Source organism: Engraulis encrasicolus, chromosome 24 (assembly GCF_034702125.1).
Source record: "Engraulis encrasicolus isolate BLACKSEA-1 chromosome 24, IST_EnEncr_1.0, whole genome shotgun sequence".
NCBI lineage: Eukaryota > Metazoa > Chordata > Actinopteri > Clupeiformes > Engraulidae > Engraulis > Engraulis encrasicolus.
The window spans coordinates 42,313,614-42,340,290 of record NC_085880.1 but is presented as its reverse complement, the minus strand read 5'-3'; the positions used below and the strand labels follow the sequence as shown (position 1 = coordinate 42,340,290).

The window sequence follows — 26,677 nt, the reverse complement described above, 5'->3', positions numbered from 1 at the left end:
AGATACGCCTTGATTGCAAGATATGGTATACGAAAAGGGTTACACAGAAATCTACTGCATGATGGAAGATATCAAGCCATCTGCACAACAGATTGAGTGAGATCAAACTGAGTAATCTGGGGAAACTATTTACAGGAGCCTAGACAATGCAGCCTATGCTGCTTGCTTAAAAGCATATGTCACCATAGTCATAACAATTATGGCATTAACAACAGTGAGTGAGGCTAGGAAAGCATACATAGTGACAGAATATTAATGACTATTTGACCTTTTAAAGTAAGGCGGCTTTGCTTGTTTACATGGCTGGAAGGAATCCATGGATGGAAACAGAGATAATGTTTTGATCACTCAAACAAAGTGTCTAGTCACTTCCCGGGATTAATTCCTTTAAAAAAAATCTCCACTGGGTTTTCTGAACTAGAGTCTAGACGCAGCAGAGTTGAAATGAGGTGAGAAGCAGGCAGGCAGTTTGCTCTCACCTACTTTGTCCTCCAGGGCCTTGAAGGGCTTGGTGACTCAAATTCAAATTCAAATTCAAATTAGTTGTATGATGTTCTTTATGTCTTAGAATTATATCAAATGTTCAAGTTTCTTTTGTTTCAGACATGTAAAGTTTACCTGACATGTTTTGATGGTGAAACATCCGACTTCATCAGATGAAGACGGAAGTTTCACCATTGAAGAAAATTCTTTCAAATTCTTCTTTCAAATTCTAATTCTTTCTTAGGATTGCCCCTTGAGATGAGGACTAATTCCTTAAAAAAAAAAAAATCTGCATTGGGTTTTCCAAACTAGCCGCAGCAGAGTTGAAGTGAGGTGAGAAGCAGGCAGTTTCTCTCACCTGCTTTGTCCTCCAGGGCTTTGAAAGGCTTGGTGACTCCCTCCAGCTGCTTGGCCAGATCGGCCCGGAGATACTCCTCAGCCACCAGGGCCGAGAGCTCTCCGCACAGCGTCTCCGCCTCCTTCAGCCTCTTCCTCTCCTCCCGCAGGCGAGCCAGGGTGTCGTTGGTGGCCTCCAGTTGCTTCTTGACGGCGTCGGGCTGCGAGCTCAGGGCCTTCTGCTCCTCTAGCTGGGCCTCCAGGGTTCCGGCACTCTCCGCCAGCGACTGCAGCAGCTCCTGGAACTGGCCTGTCTTGCCCGCCGCCTGAGAGATGAGAGAGACTTTATTAATAAAGTTGAATGCCACCTGGTCATCCACACAGACAAGACGAACAAATAATAAATAAAGAAGAGCTAAAAAATAAATAAATAAGAAACAATAAACTCTTCTAAACCTTCTAGATCTTCTCAACCTTTCGGTGGAACACCTACTATAGGTAGGAGGAGCCTTTAGCTCTTGCCACTCTTTGTGGTCACTATTTGTGGGTGGTTGTCCATGCTCAGCATACTTTTCACCTTCCTCATTGTCCACTCCTCTAAAATTTGCTCCACCGAATTAAAACACACACCAGTGATAAACCCTGCTATCTTGATGAGCTTATTTATCCTGTTCCTGTCCTCCAGTGATATCCCTCCACCCCTGCACATAACAGCATAAAATAAAACACCTGGTCGATGAGGCCGGCGCGCTGGCCCAGCTGCCCGCTCAGGTCCTTCCACTTCTGGCTGATGGACGCCAGCTGGTCCTTGACGGCCGCGGCCGACGGGTCCTGCGCCCCCGAGGAACTCAAGATGGCCGCCGCCGCCTCCTTCAGCTGCTCGTACTGCGGCGTGCGGCTGTCAAACTCCTTCAGGAGAATCTGAGGCGACACAGAAGGGGAGTAAAGCATTAATACTGATGATCAGGGCCGGCTTATCCATGAGGGCCACTGGCACAGTGCCCAGGGGAGCCAACCATTTACAGTCAAATAGGCGGAACCACATGACACACACTTCACAAATTTTGTTCATAAAAGGGGGCACCCGCAAAGTGTAGTGCCCGAGGGCACAAAAGAGTCTTAATACGGTCCTGCTGACGATACTGAAAAAAAGTTTGGCACATGATGAAATAAAATGTTTGATGATAAACATAGAGGTGCCATGCTGTGCCGTCTGTGGCTTCTGCTTAACATCTTTAGGTGTCAGATCATGATTAGCATCAAACAAAGTTTCCATCTCACTTTCCATTACTGAGTTACATGAACTTGGTCATTTTATATTTTTTTATTTACATTTCTACAATTTAAACAGGTCATCACCTGGACTTGCTGCACCTGCATCTTGAGCATGTTGGGGTCGACTGAGAGGGGCCCCAGCACCCCAGCCATGAGCTTGTTATGTATTTTTATATTTTGTATATATTTGTATATATATATATATTCATATATATATATATATTCATATATATATATATATATATATATTCATATATATTCATATTTCATTTTATATTTTTCCTATTTAAAAAACAGATCATCACCTGGACTTGCTGTTTCTGCATCTTGAGCATGTTGGGGTCGACTGAGAGGGGTCCCAGCACCCCAGCCATCAGCTCCTTCTCCTGGAGCCACTGACGTAGCTGCGGCTCGTTCGTCTGGAAGAGCTCCAGCATGCGCGACGACTCCTCCAGGTGCTGCTTCCTGTCCGCCAGCGAGCCGCTCACCTCCTCCCACGATGCATCTGGGGTGGCGGGGAAACGCAATAAACACCTCTCTCACCTCTCATAATACTCTCTCTCTCTCTCTCTCTCTCTCTCTCTCTCTCTCTCTCTCTCAAAGTACTGTAACTAATACTGCCTATCTCTCTCTCTCTCTCTCTCTCTCTCTCTCTCTCTCTCTCTCTCTCTCTCTCTCTCTCTCTCTCTCTCTCTCTCTCTCTCTCTCTCTCTCTCTCTCTCTCTATCTCTCTCTCACTCCCACAGCTCCCCTACTGTCCTGTTAGCTGGCACCATTAACACGTAGCAAAGAAGGGCAAACTGAACTTCAGGTGGGCGGCTGACACCAAACTGTGATCCAAAAAACACATCGCTTTGTAACACTCTCCCCCACACTTAACGCCATATTTAGCTCCTCTACTAACAGGGGGGTCGTCTACACAATAATAAGGGAATTAAAACATATTGCTTTGTAACACACTCTCGCCCATGTATAATGTTCATTATGTCTGACTGTTTAAATCAACACTTGAGTCAGTGACCCTTGATGAAGAAGGAAGTAATACCATTGAAACATGTCAGGGAAAAGATCAAACTTTTACATGTCTTAAGTGAAAGAAGATCTCAAATGTTGACACTCCCCTCCACTTAGCTCTATATTTAGCTCCTCTACTAATATGGAGGGGACCATCTACACAAGAATAAGGGAATTACAACTAGTAGTAGCCCCATAATGCACGCTGTACTATGTGAGGCACACTGTAATCGTCATTCAAAGGTTAATCACCATAGTACTACTCTACTATGACATAACACAGGGCCTTTAGCAATGCACTACAACTCGGTCATTGCCATTGTAGTAACAACAAATTTATAATGCTGTGTTTTAACAGGTCAAACATCGTAACACTTATATCATTGTATATTACAAATATTTGAACGTATCCTTGATGGTTCATTGTGCCAAAACAGCACTTAATATAGATATTTAAGTGTGGATCATCTCACTAAATGCCGTCATCTGTGGCACGGCTTCCCATGATTCCTCAGATAAGGCTGACACTTGGGAAGATGAACAGGACAGGAGCATTAGAACTGGAGGAGGGGAGGATGGACACTTAGTCACTCCCTAAAATCTCATCTCCTCTCATCTCATCTCATCATGCCTGTCAGCCTGTTCCTCCTTGCTTCCAACATCCGCTACGAGTTCTGCTTAGCGCAGCACTGATGTGATGAGTCAGATCTAGGAGCGGACGCCTGGAAAAGGTATCGGCAGGACAACGTGCGCAGATAGGAGATGGATGGATGCAGGGCTGGATTAAGATGGCCTGGGGCTCCTAGGCTACAGGTTTGCCCCACGGAAGGCAAAGTTCTGAATTTCATAAACGGTGTAACAATTACAAATCAAGAGGAGTAATTATGTAATAAGACTTAAAACTCTACTAAACACGGCAGACTAATGCCTCTTTTCCACTGCTGGTTTTCTGGTAGGCCTACAGCTCGACACAGAGCGACTCTGCCACTTTTTGCTTTACGATTGAGCTGTGTTGTGCCTATTCGAAAAAGCAAAAAGTGACGGCAGAGTCGGGCTGTGTCGAGCTGTTAGGCCTACCAGAAAATCGGCAGTGGAAAAGAGACCCTACGTAGTTATCAATACTGCAGCTTTGCCTGTGCGTTAATCCGGCCCTGGATGGATGGAGGGAGCGAGAGATGGCGATGGAGATGGATGGAGATGGATGGATTGGCTGGACGGTGTGCGTTGCGTTGCGTTGTGTTGCATTATGGGTGCATACCTATCTCGGCCAGCATCTGTTTCCACTTGGCCGCTTCGGGTGAGTCGGGGTGCTGCTCGATCAGCTGCAGGAGCTTCTCTCTCAGCTGCTGGAGCTCAGACTGCTTCGCTTTCAAGCCCTCTTCAAAGGCCTGCGCAAAATAAAGAAGAGATAGATAGATAGATAGATAGATAGATAGATAGATAGATAGATAGATAGATAGATAGATAGATAGATAGATAGATAGATAGATAGATAGATACACGTAGATAGAATCATTTATTTGTCTTTGCATATTTTTTTTTTAGCCATTGACAGTGCGTCTGATAGTTAGTGATTAGTCCATTTTATTTTTTTATACTACAAAGTAAGGGGGGCATTAGCAAGCTTATGATGAGGTCAAGGGGGGTGTTGGGAGGCTTATGATGACGTCCATCGTTTATCCAAGCCTTTATCCAAAAAAAGGTTGAGAAGTACATGTATGTATATGTTCATTAATGTGCAATGTCCTGAAAAATAAAAGTAAGACAGTATATACCTTCTGCTGTTCCATCTGTGCCTTGACAGACTCCTTCCCAGCATGCTTTGCGCCGTCAGTGGCGTCGGAGGAGGCGGTGCCCCAGGAGGCTGCGGTCTTCTTCATGTCCTGTAGCCAGGTCTTCATGGCGGCGCCCTGCTCCCGCGCCTCCTTCACGTCCGCCAGCGAGCGCCGCAGCTCGGCCTCCCGAGCCCTCAGCAGCTCCCCCAGGGTCCCGTAGCCCTCCCGCACCTGCACCATGCTCTGCTGCACCACCGTCAGCTCTGTGGGTGCAAATAATAATCGAAATGTATCGATATATCGTGATATAAACGGATGATTGAATTGAATTAAATCACATCGTATCGTGGGGAATTCTTAAGTATCCGTAGCCCTCCCGCACCTGCACCATGCTCTGCTGCACCACCGTCAGCTCTGTGGGTGCAAATAAAATAACAATCGAAATGTATCGATATATCGCAATATAATCTGACGATTGAATCAAATCATATCGTATCGATTCGTGGGGCATTCTTAAGTATCGAAAATAATCGAATCGCTGGCCCCTGCCCAATGCCCTAGCTCCATGACATAATAGAAGTGGAAAAGTAATTGGAAAAAAGTCGAATCAAATCATATTGTATCGTATCGTGGGACATTCTTAAGTATCGAAAATAATCGAATACGCATTGCATCGAATAAATAACATATCGATATTTAATCGTATCGTCATGGAGGCTGTGATTTACACCCCTGGTCAGCTCTGTGGGTGGTTTCCAGACCAGACACCAAACATGCCCGCGTCAAACATCTCATGTGAAACAGTCACCCCGTGCCACCTGACCTCATGGGTTTTGGTGTTGTACTGTAAACAGATGGCACGGCACAGGGGGTCCGAAAAGGTGGTGCTGGTGGTGTGTGTGTGTGTGTGTGTGTGTGTGTGTGTGTGTGTGTGTGTGTGTGTGGGTGGTAGGGTGTAAACATGTCATACGTAAGCCCACTGGCTTACGTCTCAGCTGGGTTTATAGAGACATGGGGCCTGGGGTTGACACTGGTTTCTGGAGGGGTTAAGTTTATGGGCAGAGATAGCAACTGACCAGTTTAAGCTCTCAACAACATAGTATAGTATGAGCCCTACCGTCTCCTCATGTTTCAGGACCATGCTGGCAACACTTTATGGTTGCATTTCCTGAAAGTGCCATTTGCTAAATGTGCTTAGGGACTGTTCGTTATTTATTTTTGGGGTCGCCGGAAGATGTCCACCTTTGATCGTCAAATTTTGCATGACCCTCCCCTAACGAGCTTCAAAACTTTGATGACCCTCCCCGCGACGCCGTCAAAAAAATGCATGACCCTCCCCTATGGAGAAGTAGTAAATAGCCCTATTCTACCTTATTTTTTATTTTTTTGACAAACGTTGATTGACCAACGCTGCTGCTAGCTTACTGGATGTTATTGTAGGCGCCCTCTTGAAAACTATAGTAGTCTACTTCACGAACGCGGGGGCATTTCATACATTTATAATTTGATTTAGCTTATGATAACTTATGATAGCTCTTCGACACAACAGAACACAACGGGGTATGAATCTGTGATCAATTTTAGCTAAATGGAGAAGCGTTTCTGAGGCTATGTTACATCAAAGCATACAAACAAGGTAGGAATGCTTTTTTCTAATAAATGTGCCAAACATTTTTGGATGACCCTCCCCTAGCCAGCTTAAAAGAAATTGATGACCCTCCCCTCAGCAATGAAAAAAATGACGTGACCCTCCCCTATTTTCTTCCGGTGACCCCGAAAATAAATAACGAACAGTCCCTTAGTCGGTTGCAATGTACACAAAAATGAAACAGCACTTTCGAGAAACACAAGTCAGGTTAGTAAGAGGACCTTCAGTAGTTTGTGCACTTGGATAAGTTTTCTTTTCTTATTTAAAAAATATTTTTAAAATATATCTTTTAATAGTTTATTTATGACAGGAGAGTGAGAGATTGGACAGGAAACGAGCGGGGAGAGAGACGGGGAAAGCTTGTTAAAGGACCAGGGCCGGAATCGAACCTGGGTCACCATTTTCTTAACCAAAGTTTTCTTAACCAAAACCCCTTGACTGTGGGTTGGAAATCCCAGGAATCCAAGGCAATGAAACCCAACATGGTGATACAGCTACTTCAATAGCTGATTTAACCACTTACTTTTCTCATCACCAAACAGCCCTCTCAAAGATAAATGCATTTACCTTTATTGGTTAGGTAAGCATGCGATCCCGGTCCAGAGCCGTTAGTAACAGCTGACCCTAGGAGACGGAACAAAAGCAGAACACACCGCCCATGCCTCCACCGTCAGATGAAGAAAAAACACACCATGCCTCCACCGTCAGATGAAAAAAACACACCATGCCTCCACCGTCAGATGAAAAGCAGACGGGCAATGCCAAAGCCGCCATTAAACACACACGCACACACACACAAACACATGAATGCACACACACGGATACACACTCATACACACACACACACACACACACACACACACACACACACACACACACACACACACACACACACACACACACACACACACACACACAGACACAGACACACACACACACACGCACACACACACACGCACACACACACACACACACACACACACACACACACACACACACACACACATTTACACACACCCACAATCGCTGGCAATCTGCAAAGCCCTTGGGAGAACCATTTGCACGCCGGCTCATAAAAAGCAGGTACAGAGAAGAAGAATAATTCCTCGGCATCCCAGATATTTCAAAACGCAGAGTGTAGTGAGTCCCTACCTGATTTGGATTTTGGAGTGATCTTAGCCTTGGCAGGCGAGGTCAAAACACTGATTAGGCTGCAGAGAGCAGAGCCCTTGCTATTAATATCCTCCACCTGAGGAGCCTTGGAGGACCACTCTTCCAGCAAAGCCTGAGAGAGAGAGAGAGGGGGGGGGGGATAGAGAGGGGGGGAGAGGGAAAGAGAGGGGGGAGAGAGTGAGAGAGAGGGGGGGAGAGAAAGAGACAGAGAGAGAGAGAGAGAGAGAGAGAGAGAGAGAGAGAGAGAGAGAGAGAGAGAGAGAGGAAGAGAGAGAGGGGGGAGAGAGGGAGAGAGAGAGGGAGAGAGAGAGAGAGAGAGAGAGAGAGAGAGAAAGAGAGAGAGAGAGGAATAATGGAATAATGAGAACCATAAAACAATTTAACACACAAGAAAATGTCAGAAGCATGTGAGTTATGCATACTGAGCCCTGGTTCAAGACTCCAGGCTTAAATGGTGTTGTGCACAACAGCTCTCCGTGGAGCATGACACATACGAGCTGGATTCCTGGAGATGAAAATCTCTCCAAAAATATCGGTATAACTTAATATTCTTTTGGAAAACGCATTCGATATGATTCATCTTAAGATAGCACTGTGAGCAATTACATTGTTTCTCTTGCATATTTGTACAATATGCAAATGAGTTACTACAGAAAGGGGGGCGGGTGTGTGTGGAGGGGTGTGTGTGTTCTCATCCTTTCTTTGATGTACGACCTAGATAGTTTGGGTTCATTAGTACAGTGCCTTTAATCATGTTGTTGCTTTTTTTTGGGTTCATGTAACAGTTCATCCGTGTGTTGGGGATTTCTAAGAGGTTTGGGAGTATCTGTTATCTTGTCCTTTTCTTTGATGGAAACCACGGCTGCTTCTCTCTCATGTCTCAGGCATGAGATCTATAAAAACGAAACAGGACGATGAGGTGAACTACTGAGGGAAAGGGAAAGCTCTGTTTTGTTTCACTGTGCAGCCCGCCCAATCTCTCGAGGTGTACTCACTCTCACACTAGGATTATAACGGAAATCCATTATTTAGATTGCTAAATATAAATCAGTAGATAACGGTGATCACAGTGGTTAAAGATCGCCTCTCAACGTAATTTAATTAATATTGCCGTGTTCCCAATTGTTATTGAATGTGTTACGCGTTGGTCCTGTTTTAAAAAACGTTCTGGTTGCTTTGTTTCAAGACGTTTTTGCAAGCTGGCAAGGTGGCTTGTGGAGAAACGAGAGAGTGTTCCGTGTTTCTCGTGGAAATGCGTCTCTGATTGGCTCACTCCTCCTGCTCTCAAAGAAACGCGTCTCTGATTGGCTCAGTCCTCCAGCCTTGGGAGAGAATGTAATGGGAAACAGAGTCGCCACTTCCCCGGATGGTACTGCACTATAGGGGCGCCAACGGAGGCGTGCAGGCTCCATTCAGGGCTGTGCTCTTTCGACAGCAACCCCTAGGCGAGCTGTAGGCACGGAGCAACCGGAGTGAGCAGGCTTTATGTATGAGGCTTTGTGCTGTGTGTGTACCTGAGAGTAGCAACCAGCTGATAGCTAAGCTAAGCTATGTTTCGGACCACCAGACGTTGCTTGTTTTGAAAACAAGCAGAAAAAAATTACTCGACATGTTTTTAGATAAATGGGTCGATATAAACCTTTGTGGGCAACGCCTTCTTTCGACGTGACGAAACACAGACAGGCTTTCGTGATTCGCTCGTTTCTCTGCATTATTGATGTAAATTGGGAAACACCGGGAAACACAGCCAGGAGAGTTGACGCACCGCTATGAGAGCCTTGCAAGTGAGTTTAACTTGGGGTGACCGTCCGATCTTCGAAAGGAGTGAGTAAAACTGAGTTTTATCGGAAGTTGGCCTTTAAGCCTTTCACTTAAGCCTTCTTTTTCAGTCGTGTTGTCTTAAATAAACAAACAGCAATATCTAGTGAGTATGTATCTATGAGTATGTATGTATATTGCATATATTTTCAGGTTATATATAAACTAACTGTTCCAAAATTGGTATTCATTTTACTACAAATCAAGGAAAAAAGATGACACTCATAACATACATGAGTGGCCGGGGATAAATACAATATAAACAAAATGTGCCAAATTAAGGAAATCTCTCTCTGAATTATTTACCTTATTTGTAATTGGTATTAGGTTGGATATTGTAGTTAGTGCAAATTTGGCATAGCAATATAACGGGACACATTTGGACCATAAGGCTTTGTCACAAGATACAGGAAAAGTTCTGAAGACAATTTTCAGTAAAAACTTTTGACAAAATATGTTATAACTGCACTTTCCCTTTGTACAGCAGCAGCTTTCTGAATCTGAATGTGAAATAGTTACTGCATGGATACTGACTGCACTGGGTAGGGGGGCCGGGTGGGTAGGGCGGCTCCACTACTTACAGTGACTCTCTTGAGGTCTTTTCCCATGCTCTTCTCTCCGGCGTTGGGCTTGGCCGCTGGCACCTTCCCCGTGCTCTCCTCCAGCCACTTGATCAGGGCCCCCGCCGCAGCCTTGAACTCCCCCAGCTGGTCCTGGCATGACGTAACCTCCTCCCGTCTGGGCAGAGGGAAGAGGAAAAAACGCATTTACCACCAGACACTCATATGCTCAGACACACAGATACACATAGATACACACACACACAGATGTACACACACATACACACACACAAACACACACAGGAACGCATGCATGCATGCACGCACACATGCACGCACGCATACGCACGCGGGCACACACACACACACACACACACACACAAGCATGCACACACACGCAAGCATACACACACACACACACGCGCACACATACACACACACACACACACACATACACACTCTCTCTCTCTCTCTCTTTCTCTCTCTCTCTCTCTCTCTCTCTCTCTCTCTCTCTCTCTCTCTCTCTCTCACACACACACACACACACACACACACACACACACACACACACACACACACACAAACTGATTTACATTGCGTATACACGCCCACGCGCACACACACATAATGGTACAGTCTGCTCTCCAGTCTCTAAACAAACCCTCACTTTTCAACCCAACGAGCTATCTGAGGTCAGCATTGCAGACATCCAAAATTACACACTGCTGTAAGTTTATGACAGAAATCCAGTCAGAAACAGAACATTATGGGAACACATTTAAAAACAAATTTCATCCAATCATCATTTTTTTTTCTTTTTTTTGTTTGTCTTTCACTCACTGCAGTTTGTTTTTATCCAGCTTTGCAACCATGGCATTATGTTGTAAAATAAAAAAAATCCCATCCCTGTTCTGCTACTTTTCACCTACTTTTCTCTGACTGTGTCCTTGAAGGCGTTGAAGGTGTTGGTCAAGTTCTCCATCTTGCCCTCCAACTGGGTCTTGCTGCCCTGGGGGGCGGGGCTGAGGTGGGACAGCTCCTTAGACAGCTTCTGCAACCTCTCCAGGTCCTTCGCATTCTCCGATAACTCCTCATTAGTGTCCTAAGACAGACAAGACACACTTTTTAGCTGTATCCCGTTAAGACACAGCGTTATAAACTTGCTGTTATCAGAATGGCAATGACCAAGTCATGGTGCATTACTAATGGCCCTGTGTCATGTCATAGTATTGCAGTACTATGCTAGTTAACTTTTCGATGTCTATTACAGTGCGCCACTGGAAGTACGACTTGCATTAAGGGGCTACAGAAAAAAAGTTTACCACACACTTGTTAGACTTCTTGCTCTTTTATTCAGAGCGAACAATGCGTTTAACACGTTTTACTGTAATGCACGGAAGTTTACTATGCAAAAGCACTGGGGTTTACGTTTCTCGACAGCATCGCTTTGTTAGTTGCAATGCCGTTTTCTCATAGGCAACCGACTAAGTTGCTAAGTGGCTAGCAACTACGCTTTCGAGAAACTGGGTCCAGTTTGGGAGTCGCACCTGCACCAGTTTGGAGAGCTCGTTGACGTTCTTCCCCGGGCCGTCTGTCTCTGCCAGCTCCTGTGAGCGTTTCAGCACAAACTGCTGCACCTTCTCCGCTGTCCGCTCGAAGTCTTCCACCTTGTCCTTCAGCTGCTCCAGCTCCGACACCTTCTGCTTGTGCTTGCCGCAGGCGTCACCGAAGCGCTGAGACAGGGCGGCCATCTTGGATTGCAGCTGGGCGGCCGCCTTAGGGTCGGCCGTCTCCGCGAACTTCTTGACCTTGGCCTGCATGGCGGAGATGCTGCTCTGTCGACTGGACATATCCTGTTCCAGGGCCTAGATAGACAGATAGATCGATAGATCGATAGATCGATAGATAGATAGATAGATAGATAGATAGATAGATAGATAGATAGATAGAAAGATAGATAGATAGATAGACAGATAGATCGATAGATCGATAGATCGATAGATCAAATTAAAAGGTGCCAAACAGAAACGAAAACTCTGAACAAGAAAGAAAAATCCTTTTGTTCATTTAATAGCCAAGCTTTCAGTCGACCTATTTTTCTTTCTTGTTTCACAATATGGTGTGAACCAAAAATAGTTATATGAAACAGAAGTAGAAGTACTCTTACAGATGTAATTACAGCATTAGTAGTATGATATAACAAAGGTGTAACTGTGTTATACCATACCACTAGTGTTGTAATTACATCTGTAAGAGTACTTCTAATTCTACTTTATACAACTCTGGGGAGCATTTCTGGAAAGCGTAGTTGCTAACTTTGTTAGCAACTTTGTTGGTTACAGTGCAATTTCCCATTGGCAACTACCGAAGTTGCAAAATGCTAGCAACTACGCTTTCCAGAAATGCACCCCTGGAACCAAATGTAGAGCGGCAACCTACCGCCTCTTTGCTGAGGGCGTCTCCGATGCTGGCGGAGTCCAGAGGTACGCTGTCCTTGGTCTTCAGGCTATCCTCCACACGGCCCATCCAGCCCATCATCTCGTCCAGCCCGTCCTGCACGCTCAGCGAGCGCGTCAGCGTCACCTGCAGCTTCTCGTTGCGGTCGCTCACAGACTTGGACAGGTTGTCATAGCGCTCTGCAATGTCATCTAGAGAACAGGAGCGAAGAGGAAAGCAGGTGATTACTATAACCATAGTCTTGCTTTAGCCAGTGCTTCAGGTACTTTCAAGTCTACTTCATGAATGGTCCATTATGGTTCAATGTCATCTGAACAGAGGGGGGCAATGTGACGCTATGTGAGATTTTAGATTTTTATCAAAAATGTGGGAATGTTAGAGCTGAATGAACACATTCTAGTGAGAGAAGAAGGTCTTGGTCTTTGGAAAAAAAAATTGTGTTCTACACAGTGTCTCAGTAGCTTGTGATACAAAGCATTTTACTGAGATCCAGTACCTTTTTAAAGCTTTTTTTCCCTGTGTGACATGGTGGCCTGTCCCACGGCTGAAAAGGTGCTGTATGTAGATAGGCCAAAAAGGGAACTATGAAATGTGTTATCTAGAGAGCTTTCACTGGAATGTCTGTTTCAGTAGCTTGTGATACAAAGCATTTTACTGAGATCCAGCAACTTTTTTTTTACTGTTTTTCTCCTGTGCGATTCTGTGGCCTGCTCCCTGTGGCCTGTGACACTGTGACCGTCTGAAAAGGTGCTGTATGCCGCGTGCCAAACTCACCCACTGTTTCCTGGATCTCGTCCTGATTGGTCAGCAGCTCCCCCTCGGCCGCGATGAGCGCGTAAGCTGTTTTCCTCAGCGTTTCCATGGCAGCCTGCCGCCCCGTCGTCTGACCTTGCAGAGCCTGCGGATGGATCACACCAATCACATCACTCTCTGACTCTCTATGGTGGCTACTCGTATATGTCATGCAGAGGGTCATGAAAACAAAATTGGTGTTGATTAACGATGAAAGTTCAGATAACACTGCTCCAATAAATAAAATAAGAAAAAAGAACAGTAAGCAGTGTGCGGTCTACTGTGCTGTATTGTGCGGTGAAGTTTTCCTGCCTCACACCTGCACCTCTGTTCCTAAAGGCTTGGGTACAAGGACTCTTTTGAACTCAGGTGTTTATTAACACACGTATATGTAATTTTCAAAGTCTTATATTATTAACAGACATCATTTAATTGGGGTGCTTTTCAGGGCGTATTCTCAAACTGATGCCGCAAACTCACACTAAACTCACACAGGGGAATTGTGTGTCATTCACATCGTCAACAGAGCCTAATTTACAATGCATAATTTACAAAAAGCCTCATTTACAATGGTTTAAAGTGTGTATTAAAGTGGGTATTTTGGGAGACCCTGTACACTGCTGAATTTCCATGCCAATTTTATTCGAGTTTTATTTGAACACTTGGAACGCAAGTGGAACCGTTAATAACAAGAAGTCCCCACTGCTTTGATTGTACATTGTATTTATTGTATTGTATATGGATACTGTACTATTTATTATTATCACTATTATAAATGTTATGTTTCAGATGAGTGTGCTGCAGTCAAATTCCTTGCACATGTACAAGTAACTGGTCAGTGAAGTGAATTCTGGCTTCTCAGCTCCTGCTCTTGAGTGACTGGCTAGGGACACTTTGCTCACTGAACGAAGGAACAGGGGACTTTTTGGACCTTTCCCTTGTTTAATTTCATGTCACCTTAATTCAGTTTGGAGGCAAGGCAGACCAGAGGTTATTTATGGCGTGAAGCAAATGTAATTTTTTCAAATCAGATATGACTCAACACAGCCACAAAGGGAATGCAAAATCCCAATATATGGCATACAGTTTCCCAGAGGATTTTGGGGTGTGCGTGTGAGAGTGTGTGCGTGTGTGCGTGTGTGTGTGCGTGTGTGTGTGTGTGTGTGTGTGTGTGTGTGTGTGTGTGTGTGTGTGTGTGTGTGTGTGTGTGTGTGTGTGTGTGTGTGTGTGTGTTTGTGTGTGTGCGTGTCTTCATACGTGCGTGTGTGTCACAGGCACCCCTTATCTGTCAGTGTATAACAGACCTAAGGGTCAGCAGCAGTCTCCAAACAGCTATGCAACAGCACTGCACACACACACACACATACACACACATACAAATACACATACACACACATACAAATACACATACACACATATACACTTACGTACACACACACAAACATTTACAGTACGGTACTGTCTCAGGGGCTTCAACGCCAGACAGCAGGGGCCAAAATGTGGAAGTATTGCACATCACATATCACAGAGGTGTAATCTATTTAGAGCAATCTATGCACCACTGTGCCAAGCCCCCCTCTCTCTCTCGCTCTCTCTCTCTCTCTCTCTCTCTCTCTCTTGCTCTCTCCTTCTCTCTATCGCACTCTCTCGCTCTCTCTCTCTCTTCTCAAACACACACCGAGCAAATGTCATTAAATCTGCACAAAGCTATTTGTGCCTTGGAACTGCGGCGTGTTTTGAAACAGGTTGCTATAAATAGCCCGTGGTGTTGTTTTAAAGCGAGTGGAAACTCTGTATATGGACAAGTCTGGGCTGAGACTTGGTGACCTTTCAACTTGTTCGGTGCCGAGAGGCATGAACGCGGTGCCAAAACGCCATCTCTAAATCGCCTCTAAGCCCACTACTGCCAGACGCGTATCTTAGAGAATGTGCAGTTTAAAATATTCCCCTCCTGGTGAGAGCACTTTGTGCGTCAATGTTTTAGGATGGGTCTCTTGAGATACACCGTCTCGTTTTCCGGAGAGAGATAAAAAAATAACAGGTGATAAAACTAAATTCAATTCAGTTTAAATTGAGATTCTCTCAGGGTCATAAAGTCACAATGCTGGCATTGCTTTGTCTTGCTTATACATCGTCATGCCATATGGCATTCTCTCTATCATGTGCTGTCATTGGTTGTCATGACATTCCACAACTTGGGCCCTTTAAATGTCAACACTATCTCAAACTGTTCTCTCCTGTTTGCTTCTCGGGGTCCCTCTGCATCGATCAGAATGACAGGACAGGGGCAGGTCGACCTGATGACTGCTGACACATGTCACCAGTTACTACCCTGCCAGGGTCGGAGATATAGAGAGGGCAAGCAGGGCATTTGCCCCTGGGCTCCAGGGCCCTCCTGTGTTGGTAGCGGGGGCCCTTATTGTGACCAGGGCAGGCCGTATGGATGGCCCTATAAGAGTCTTTCCCTGGGGCCCTATGTGCAATTGTTCCTCCACTGTACTCTGCTACCTACTGTATGTCATCTATGTGACACAGGAATGCAAATCTATGGCTGTGTCCCAAATGATTCTCATTCACCGCATAGTTTATTACCTTGGGCACTAGTTTCATGATTTTGCCCCCCTAAATAGTGACCTATGAAGTGACAGAGTGAACACTTTGGGCTTCAGTCTTTATAGAGAGGCATTGCAATGTTTGCATTGATAAATCATGATAAATCCTTCAGAATTGAGTAGCCGAGAATTGAAATTTAATTACACATTTTCATGAGGAATGACATATATGTTTGGTATTTTTGTAGATAGAACTCCTATTAATTCTGAATTAAATATTTTTTTGGTCCGAATTACATGTAAAATCTGTCATGTAAATGGGGGAAGAGCGTCCTCTGTTGGTAAAGTATGGTAGTGACCTTAGTGTCCTGTAGTTGACGCTGTGTGTGTGTATTTGTGTGTGTGTGTGTGTGTGTGTGTGTGTGTGTGTGTGTGTGTGTGTGTGTGTGTGTGTGTGTGTGTGTACGAGACCTTAGTGTCCTCTAGTTGACTCGATGGCGTGTGTGTGTGTGCTTGCGTGCGTGCGTGTGTGTGTGCATGCTTGTGTGTGTGTGTGTGTCCGCGTGCCGTGTGTGTGTTACCTTGGTGTCCTCTAGTTGTTTCTGCAGGATCTGCTGCGATTGCATGTGTGTGTGTGTGTCCGCGTGCACGCCGTGTGTGTTACCTTAGTGTCCTCTAGTTGACTCGATGGCGTGTGTGTGTGTGGTGTGTGCTTGCTTGTGTGCGTGCGTGTGCGTGTGTGTGTTACCTTGGTATCCTCCAGTTGTGTCTGCAGGGTCTTGGGGTCTGCTGCGATGGCCTCTGCCTGCTGTCTCCGGGCCTCCTCCTCCGAGGTGTCCAGCCACTTCAGCAGCCCTCCGCTGGCCTCATCGTACTTCTTATACTTATCCACCACCTCTTTAAGGTTGCTGCCCAGCTGATTACACTGCAAGACAAGATGAGACACACATACACATACACACACACATACACAGACAGACAGACAGACAGACAGACAGACAGACACACACAAACACACACACGCACGCACGCACGCACGCACGCACGCACGCACGCACGCACGCACGCACACACACACACACACACACACACACACACACACACACACACTGTCATTTTGCACGTCTATACGTTGCACTTTTACTGTAATATACAGGACATTTGAAGGGAAATAGTGTACTTCTTCAGTAATGGTGCCTGAAAAGTATTTCAAAATATTATAATTGTAGTACTCATCATTAATATCAGCATATTTGTGGCATTTGTGTGAAACAAATATTCAAGAAAGTGCTTACTCCAAGTCATTCCCTTCTCATGAATAGAGCTACTATAGCAAAAGCAATAGCTCCACCATGTGGCAGGAAATAGATATGACATGATTGCTTTCAACCCATCTTTCCACCTTCAATTCATGCTTCAACAAGACGAAAGTGTTTTATTTTGTACACACCTGAGAGTGCAGAGCCTTGTAGAGTCCGGCGGCAGCGTCCAGCCTCTCCTGCACGGCGGCACAGGTCCCTGACATGTCCACCTGGGAATTCGCATGCCATTTTATTATTATCAGTTATTTTTCAGACATGGTCATTCCATGTTTTTCCAAATTTTGAGCCAGCAACTTAGCATACCTTGATCTTAACTTTTGCCAAAGCTTTATCTTCATTTTAATCAGTCCTATTTTATTCATTTTTATTATTGTTGTTCATATAACTGCTATGGTAAGCACATTGTAAGACATTGTGCTGCATGTCTTGTATGAACTGTACTATACAAATACTGTTATTATTATTATTGTTATTGTTATTATTATTATTATCATTATTGTTGTTGTTGTTATTACCTCGGGCAGCGTGTCCTTGGCTCCTCCTCCCTGGTCTCCCGCTCGGCTGGCGGCCTTGGCGGCGTCCAGGACCTTCTGGCCGGAGATGGTGATGAAGCGCAGGTCTCCCTTGTGCGAGATCACGTCCTCCGCGAAGCTCCTCTGCCTCTGGAGCTTGTCCTCCAGGGCCTCCAGGCGGCCCGCCGGCTCCCCCAGCTCATCCACCTCCTGCTGGGCCGTCTGCAGCCAGGACTGGGGTGGGGTGGGAGAAGGAGGAGAAATAGCAATGGAATATAAAATAAGAAGGGAGTAACAACAACAGGGTTGGTAGACATGGGCATAGTTTGAGGGGTTGCCAGAGGGCATTGCCCCTACCCCTGGTGGCTGAAACATGAAATGACATCAAGGAAGTGAGAAAATCTTAGTGTTAAAAACGAATACACGCTAGTATGAAATTAATATGAATCCCATTATATTTTTGTAATACATTATTATTCCTATTATATCTTTGCAAATCCCTTCACCCCGATGCAAAAGTAAAACTCTGCTTATGTTGTCAAATTATTAAGACCTGCCAAGCAGTGAAGTAACACACAGAGTTGGAAGAGTTTGACTCCGACACTTTGGCACCGCCTTGGCACCTAATGCCACCTTGACTAGTAGACAGACACACACCTGGAAGTCTCCACAGTCTCCCTGGAACTTGGCCAGCTCCTCCTGAGCTCACAGGGCCTAGAGAGTCTGACACTGACAACATCCCACCCCTCCCACCCCCACCCCCCATGCCCTCCTAGTCAGGCCATGAGCAATGTATAATGTAATATTGTTTCTGATCTCCAGAAAAATCAGGAACTCCACCCACTCCACCAGTCAACCAGTAGCAAACTTAAAGGAAGGCAGGTCAACCATGCCGTTTAGGAAACGTTAATTGCTATGCTCTTCTTAGTCAGACCAAGTCTTAAAGACATTTGAAAGTCGATGATAATCAGGCTAACTCTACTTTACTCTTCCACCTTGACTAATGTTCGGCAGGAATCACTGGACACACACCTGGAAGTCTCCACAGTCCCCCTGGAACTTGGCCAGCTCCTCCTGCACGGCCTGCACCTGCTTCATCTGCTGCTCTGCGCGGGTGAGCGAGTCCTCGTAGCGCCCCCTAAGTTCCTGGATGTCTCTCTGCAGCTTGTCCTTCTCGGAGGGGGACAGCACGTGGGCCTGCTTGTCCAGCAGAGCCTGAGCAGACTGGGTGGCGATGATCAGCTCCTGCTGCTGAGACAGGATCTCCTGGTGGTGAGCCTGCAGACACAAGATAAATACAGTGTTTTTTTTTTTAAAGATACTTTTTGGTCTTTTAGACTTTATTAGTGGAGGAGAGACAGGAAACGTTTGGGAGAGAGAGACAGGGAAGGGCCAGCAAAGGACCCGGGACTGGGTTGGCAGCACAGCAGGCGAGTGCCCTACCGTTAAGCCACCGCAGGGCCAAACAAACACAGTGTAAATTTAACACTTAGAGAGTGGTTTTAACATCTTCTAGAATAGTGTTTCTCAACAGGGTCAGTCAGTTGCAAATGGGGGACAATAGTCTATCCTATCTTTTTAATACTAAGGGAGGCATTGCCAGGCGTATGATGAGGTAATGGGGGCGTTGGCAGGCTTATGATGAGGTCAAGGGGGTGTTGGGAAGCTTATGATGAGGTCAAGGGGGCGTTGGGAAGCTTATGATGAGGTCAAGGGGGCATTTGTTCAAAAAAGGTTGAGAACCACTGTTGTGACTGAGTCACCAGGGCCCCATGAATATACACAGAGCTGCACCCCTGTCCCAGAGTATTGTTTACATGTTGAATTACCACTGATTTTTGGTTTTGCCAAAATATTAAAAATCAAATGTGTTTACAAACACCCCACATTATCATGTACTGTAATGAATCATGTAAGTGGGACTCTAAGCAATGAAAACAAAGGGACCAATGAGAAGGCATGAGAGTAATCCAGATTCTTTTCATTGTTGGGTTAAAACAATTCAGACCTCATTACAAGCACATTCCATTGCTTTAATGATCTGCTGGGATGCATAAGATGCTAATTTATTCATGGAATTCAACAACATAATTAAGGTCGCTAGGTCAGTAGGTGATGGTTGGAGGGAATGTTGCTTTTGTTTGCAATGAGCACTGATGAATACCACTGCTATGCTATGCCACACCCACAGCTCTTTCTATGTGGTTTAATTGGACAAAACATTGGTATGTACAATGTACTGTGACAAGAACAGGTGTGTCACTGTATGTGACATGTATGTGACGAAAGTTCAAAATGATTTTCTAATCAAGGAACGTAATCAGCAAGGATTTACGACTGCATATGTTGCGCATAAAATCTTTTTAATAAATATATATCTGTGGGGGACCAGCATCGATGCAGATATAAACCACGAGTTGCTTGACTTGACTGCTGGTAATAACTGTTTATTTACCTTGACTCTGTCAAACTGCTTATCCAGGTCTGCTGTGCTGCTGCTGCTGGAGTCTTTCCCTTTGCTGGAAATAACGTGTCGGTTGTCGGTGGTGTCTAGTGCGTTTCCATTGGCGTCATCCGCTCTGGTTTCCATGGGCAGGTTCCCATTTTCTGTCCCGGCCTGCCCCTGCCCCTGCTGCTGCGTCTCCTGCTCCTGCGCCTCCTTCTGCGTGCTGTCCCCCACGCCTTTCTCCTTCCCCACGTTGGAGATCCAGCCCAGTAGGCCCTCGATCTTACTCCTGCTCTCCTCCAGCTGCTCCACAGCGGCAATCTAGACATCAACGCACAACACAAGCGGACACACACACACACACAAGCACAAGAAAACATGCACACACACACACACACATACCCAGGTGCACACACAGGCACGCACACATACACAGGCACAAACACACATAGACACAGACACGTGCATAGGCACGAAAACATGCACACAGGCAGGCATGCACACACACACGTGCACACGCACACGCAGACACACACGCACACACACACACACACACAATATTTTGTTGATTATTATCAAGCACAAAACATAATGATCCTAAAAAAAGGCAGCCCAGACTAACATTTGCTTTTTTAATATTCCACATTAACGGACGATAAAATGAACCTTTGAACAATAATTCATTAGCAAGATAAACTCTCGATCACACACGAAATATTTACGCTCGGCAATAAGCAATCTTAAATGATTTCATCTTTGAAATAACACAGACCTGCAGACCTGCAGATCCTAACCAGACACAGTCAGTCAATATCAAGGCAAAAAAAAAAAAACGTCTGTTTAATACTCCTTTTTTATCGGTCCCAAATGGCTTTATTTTTATGGAATGCGTTTCCAGGGCCGCTGACAGCTTTCGCTGGGCCCAGGACAAAATCATCTGAAAGAGCCCCCTAACAAATAAATGCAATGTAACGGGGACCCAATCCGGGTGCCCTATCTCCCTGGGCCCGGGACAACATATCCGTTTGGCGGCCCAAATGGCTTTATTTTAATGTAATGCGTTTCCAAACCTTCTCTGTTTCCTGTTTGAGTGCGGTGGTGACGACCTTCTCCAGGTCTTTCCTGGACTCCTCGGCCTTCTCGTTGAGCATGTTGGCTCTGCTCTTGGCCTCCTCCAGCTTCCTCTCGACGTCGGCGACCTGCTCGGCGGAGAGCACGTGGCGATTCTCCTCCAGGAACTTTTTAGAACTGCTTATGACTTCATTTAAATCTCTGGCGTTCGTCTGGATGTCTTTTTGGAGGGCCTGTTGTTGGACACGGAGAGGAGAAGAAAGAAAAAAAAAAAAACCGAGAGGGAGAGAAGACAATTACAATCCAGTCTTTTATTGCTATGCTATGAATATATTGGTGAATAAATATAAACATCTGCTTGATAATATGGTTGGGAGACAAAACACATTGCTCCTTCCCTAGGCCACTCCAAGAAAAGCAAAGTCAATTTGCAGAGTACTCGTCAAGCTGTTGCGCACAATTTTCTATTCTGCACACAGACATCATGTCTCGGTCCATTTACCTTCAGTTATACAAATAAATGCCACTACTACACTGACATCTCTACTCGCTCCATTGCACTTTAAATCTTTTTTAAAGATTATGAGCACAATATGAGCCAAATATGCTGTTATTCAACCAATATGTTTACTGATGACTACACTCTCATTTTCTACCCATTATCAATCTGGTGACTGCCTTCACTCCACCTGTAAGGCCTCACACACATTGGTCTTGGGCCAAGACGCAGTGATAGTGAACAGAGTTCACTTGCGTGTATGGTAACACTTTATTTTAGGGATACATCTATTAGCACTAATACATACAATGTGCCTGTATAAGTAACTTGTAAGGCATGTACAAAGCAAAATCAAACAATTTGCTTAGTACATGCCTTACAAGTTACTTATGCAGGCATTAACATTGTATGTATTAGTGCTAATAGATGTATCCCTAAAATAAAGTGTTACCGCGTGTATTACTCTGATACTATTAGACTCTTACAAACCGTGAGTACAAAATTTACAATAACATCTGAACATTATTATGAATATTGCATCTGCGCTTTTCAGTAACCTTGTTACACAAAGCCTATGCTATAGCCTTACGATCACCAAACTTGTAATGACCATATCTTACAGTAACACCCGCAATCTGGCCAAAAGTTGGTAAAAATTCAGTTTGACTAGTAGAAAAGAAAACTTACCAGCCACTTTGACCCATTAGTGAGTGTGTGTTTGGCCAGTGAGATTAACGTCTACTACAGCAGCCATTTTGGCTAGCGATGAAAAAAGTTAATGTAGAGTCCTGAATTGGTGAGGTTACCTGCTGCTCTTGGCGGTACTGCTGCAGGTCCTCCATGTTGTTGGTGGCGATGGTTTGCGTCTGCTGATGGTGTCCGATGAGACGGTTCTCCGTCTGGGTGAGGCTCTCACACATCTCCTGCAGCTTACCGGAAAACTCCTTCTGCTTCTCAGCCACATCCTGCTGAGGACGCACATACAGGTACGGTAAGGAAACTCGTCAGTCAGGACACTTCTGAGGTGGCTTCAAAGAAGAATCCACACTTCTATCGGCTGATTCTTTAGAAACTCGCTCGTCTGAAACCCTGACCTCCACCTCGGGAAAGGGCAACAGATTGGCCACTCAAATCGGGGTGCCAAAAACACAAACTCAAAGCACTTCGGTGTACTCCGAGTTCACTACACATTAGTGCTTTCAGACATTTGTATTGTCCCCATCTGTTGCAAAAGAACGCATTTATAACGGATGTTGGGAGAACGAACTCGGGTCTACCGACAAGCAAGTTTCAAAAGAATGAGCCTTAAGTCTCAACACCAAGCACACAGCACAACAGGCAACACACATCAAGATTCCTTCCTACCCTAAACCTCAAGAGTATGGTGTAAACATGCCAGCCATTGTAGGGATTTGAAGAACGTGGTATATTGCAACAAAAGAAGAGGTAGGTTGATGGTTAGTTGGATACATTCAAGGCGTCTAGTAGTTGTTGAGATTTGAGAGACACAAAGAGTCAAGAGGAGAGAGAGAGGTCATTTGTCCTCCACCACAGGCCACTGCAACAGCAATGCAGACCGGTGATGTCTCGACACCTGGAAATGCAAACAGCTCCAGAAGAGACGTTAGTTAGACGTTTTGGCAGTGATCAAGCAAAGAACTCTGTGCTTTCAGTATGATGGTTGGTGGTGTTAAAAACATGCCGTGCGTTCACATTTCATCACTTCAGTTCACAAGAACAAACATTTTGGTCCACACGTTTGCCAGCACTGTGCACCAGACTTGTTGTTCTGAGCTGTACCAAAAAAACATGTACAAGTCACAACAAAATGTCTGACAGTGCTCCTCCTCCTCTTCCTCCTCCTCCTCCTCCACCTGGTGAATCTCCTGCTGCTGCTTCTCCTCATCCTCCTGCACCTCCAGCTGCAGCTCCAGCGTGCGGTGCTGGGACGAGAGCTTGTCCGAGAGCTCCCTAAACGCCCTCTGGGCACCAGCCAGGCTCTTCAACAGCGCCCTGCTCTGCGCCGGGCTCAGGAACTGAGCGTGCTCGGAGATGAAGTGCTGAACCCTAGCTGAGGCCTCATCCAGGCGTTTCTGGGTGCCTGACGAGGACTGTCCCATCTCCTGAGAGATGAGAGGAGAGAGGAGGCAAATTATTAAATGATTAATACTAGGGCTGTAACGATGTTGGATCAAATAGAGAAATCGCGATACTCAGGCCATATCGTGATACGCTCTTTCAAAGTTTTGCTATCCTTCAGTCAAGAACACAACCATTCATTCGATGTGATAGTGCTTCCAAGCTTTAAATCGTGAGTTGAGTGTATCATTATAACACTAATTGATATCTTATAGTGTGGGATAACCCATTATGTGAATTGTATAGTGACAAAAGTAACCTCACTATAATTGTACAGTGACACTAGTAGTCTCACAAGATCCCTTTAAGGAGGTTTAAGACAAGATAGATTTCCAGAGATCACTCAGATCGTAAAGTCAGATCAGTACCTAATATAACTGACCATTCATTACTACATTTACTCCCCTAGTGATGTTTGAAGGCATAAAATACAATAATCTGACATGATGCAGTACCTCATTGCGCTGAATTCTGTTTTTAATTTCTTCCATGTTATCTATGTCCATGACGTCAAGTTTGCAGATGGTCTCGCAGTCGTCATGTATCTTCCCAGACAGCGTGTCCAGGGAGGAGAGGAGTTCCTGGTAAGATGTGCCTAACTGGGACTGTGGAGAGCAGATGTGAAGCGTTAGCTAAGGGCTATGGTTTGACAGTGATGCACGCAAGTGGCAAAGAGTATTATATAACATAAGTGGTAGAGAATGTTAATATTTCAATAGAATTATCCTTGACAAAATTAAATCCATCTATAATGCCTAACTGGGACTGCAGAGTGCAGGTGTGAAGCGTTAGCTAAGGGCTATGGTTTGACAGTGATGCATACGTAAGTGGCAAAGAGTATTATATTACATTATTTGGAAAAGAATATTAATATATCAATACAATTATCCTTGACAAAATTAAATCCATCTATAATGCCTAACTGGGACTGTGGAGTGCAGGTGTGAAGCGTTAGCTAAGGGCTATGGTTTGACAGTGATGCATACGTAAGTAAGTGGCAAAGAGGTTTCACAATATTGATATACTATCAAAATAATTATCCTTGACAAAATAAAATCCATCTATAACTCATATCGCAGATCTAAATAATCATCAAAATGTATCGTAATTTTTCCATGATGTTGCTTATTTAGGCAGAGTTAGCTAAGGGCTATGGTTTGACAGTGATGCATACGTAAGTCACAAAGAGTTTTCACAATATTGATATACTATCAAAACAATTATCCTTGACAAAATGAAATCCATCTATAACTCATACCGTAGATCTAGATAATCATCAAAATGTATCATCGTTTTTTCAACGATGTTGCTTATTTAGACAAGAATAACGGCAATGGGGTTTCCAAACTAAATCATACTGTTCACACAGCAGCTTCACTGACCTTTTCTGTCTCAATTGCTTGGAATATAAGACTACTCCTTTCAGCAGACATTTGGCACAAGTCTGTGAAAGCGGGCTGTAAATATGTGAAGGCTGAAGCCAAATCTTGCTGGATTTGTGAAGGAACGAGTTCATCAGCAGAATTTAGCAGCTGTGCGGCTATCTCCAGGTCTGCCGTTAGCACGGCAGCAAAAGCAGCAAGCTGGGACTCCAGAGACTGGGGAGAAGAGAGGGATAGGAGGATGGGGAGAAGAGAGGGATAGGAGGATGGGGAGAAGAGAGGGAGGGCGAGGAGAAGAGCGGGAGGGTGGAGAGAAGAAAGGGTGGGTGGCCTGCATTAGGAAAGGGAGCTGGGTGGACCTGCAGAACACAGAAAGGTCTGGAAAAGCCTATATAGATACAGGTACATGCAAAGGGTGGCTTTATAACAAATGTGGGTGACTAAGATTGATCACTCAGGTGATTCAGAGAGGGAAAAAAAAGATTTGGAAAAGCCAGTAGATTTACAAGCAACGGATGAAGCTAGTGGGGCAGGTGTGTGCCAGGTTTTCAGGGATGGAACACATGTGTGAGGCAGGTTTCAGGGATATAACAATAGAGAATCAGGTAACACTTTATTTTAGGGATACATCTACAAGCATTAATACATACAATGTTAATGCCTGCATAAGTAACTTGTAAGATATGTACTAAGCAAATGCTAAGGCCTACATGTACTAGTTCCTTACTAAGGTTATAGTGGTAATAAATCCCTTAATGTGCATGAAAAAGACATTTGCGAAGACATGCCTAACGAATGTTTGATTTTGCTTCGAATGTCTTACAAGTTACTTATACAGGCACATTGTATGTATTAGTGCTAATAGATGTATCCCTAAAATAAAGTGTTACCGTGAAGGAATCAGAACAGAATGGTGGTTCTCAGGGAGAATAGAGAGCAGTGTAAGGAGATGTTTGTGAGAAATTGAAATATTGAGTGGAGTAAGCAAAGAAAGGAACCAAGCTAAAGATCAGACAGGGGTGCATTTCTCGAAACCAAAGTTGCTTTTGAGTACGCATTTTCCCATTGTCAGCTACCAAAGTTGCTAACAGGCTAACAACTTCTCTTTTGAGAAATGCACCCCAGAATGGGTTTTTGATAGCATTTGTTTTCATAGTATTTGCAGTAACTGAACACACCTGAGACTCCTGCAGCTGGGAATTCAAGCCATCGATGCTGCTAACGAGAGGCCCTTGCATCTCAAAGTCACTTTTAATGTCCTCCAGAACATCAAAGTGGTCCTGAAGCCTTCCGATGCACTCCAAGTAACTCTGCGTGGAGATGCCCTGTAGTCGAATTGAAAGACAGCGCAATCACTACCACATAAACATTTTATTGATAAATTGCAAATAAGGTTTTCTGTCTAGTGCACTCGCGTCCATTA

At 44.8% G+C, this 26,677-nt stretch overlaps 1 protein-coding gene across 1 annotated transcript in view; it reads right to left on the bottom strand.

Moving 5' to 3' along the window:
* The window catches only part of LOC134440941 (dystonin-like), a 235,715-nt gene that overhangs the window by 84,370 nt on the left and 124,668 nt on the right, over positions 1-26,677 (bottom strand). Inside the window, exons 41-63 of the mRNA XM_063191098.1 lie at positions 26,433-26,579; positions 25,255-25,470; positions 24,328-24,477; positions 23,608-23,856; positions 22,540-22,701; positions 21,234-21,467; positions 20,173-20,484; positions 18,750-18,995; positions 17,721-17,951; positions 17,334-17,414; positions 16,632-16,808; positions 13,314-13,437; positions 12,522-12,730; positions 11,630-11,947; positions 11,012-11,184; positions 10,104-10,260; positions 7,684-7,816; positions 7,099-7,155; positions 4,884-5,146; positions 4,367-4,496; positions 2,400-2,599; positions 1,549-1,740; positions 842-1,145 (exon numbers count right to left, since the gene is read on the bottom strand). Coding sequence (XP_063047168.1) covers positions 842-1,145; positions 1,549-1,740; positions 2,400-2,599; positions 4,367-4,496; positions 4,884-5,146; positions 7,099-7,155; positions 7,684-7,816; positions 10,104-10,260; positions 11,012-11,184; positions 11,630-11,947; positions 12,522-12,730; positions 13,314-13,437; positions 16,632-16,808; positions 17,334-17,414; positions 17,721-17,951; positions 18,750-18,995; positions 20,173-20,484; positions 21,234-21,467; positions 22,540-22,701; positions 23,608-23,856; positions 24,328-24,477; positions 25,255-25,470; positions 26,433-26,579 — 4,465 coding nt within the window. The remainder of the gene's footprint in view (positions 1-841; positions 1,146-1,548; positions 1,741-2,399; positions 2,600-4,366; positions 4,497-4,883; positions 5,147-7,098; positions 7,156-7,683; positions 7,817-10,103; positions 10,261-11,011; positions 11,185-11,629; positions 11,948-12,521; positions 12,731-13,313; positions 13,438-16,631; positions 16,809-17,333; positions 17,415-17,720; positions 17,952-18,749; positions 18,996-20,172; positions 20,485-21,233; positions 21,468-22,539; positions 22,702-23,607; positions 23,857-24,327; positions 24,478-25,254; positions 25,471-26,432; positions 26,580-26,677) is intronic.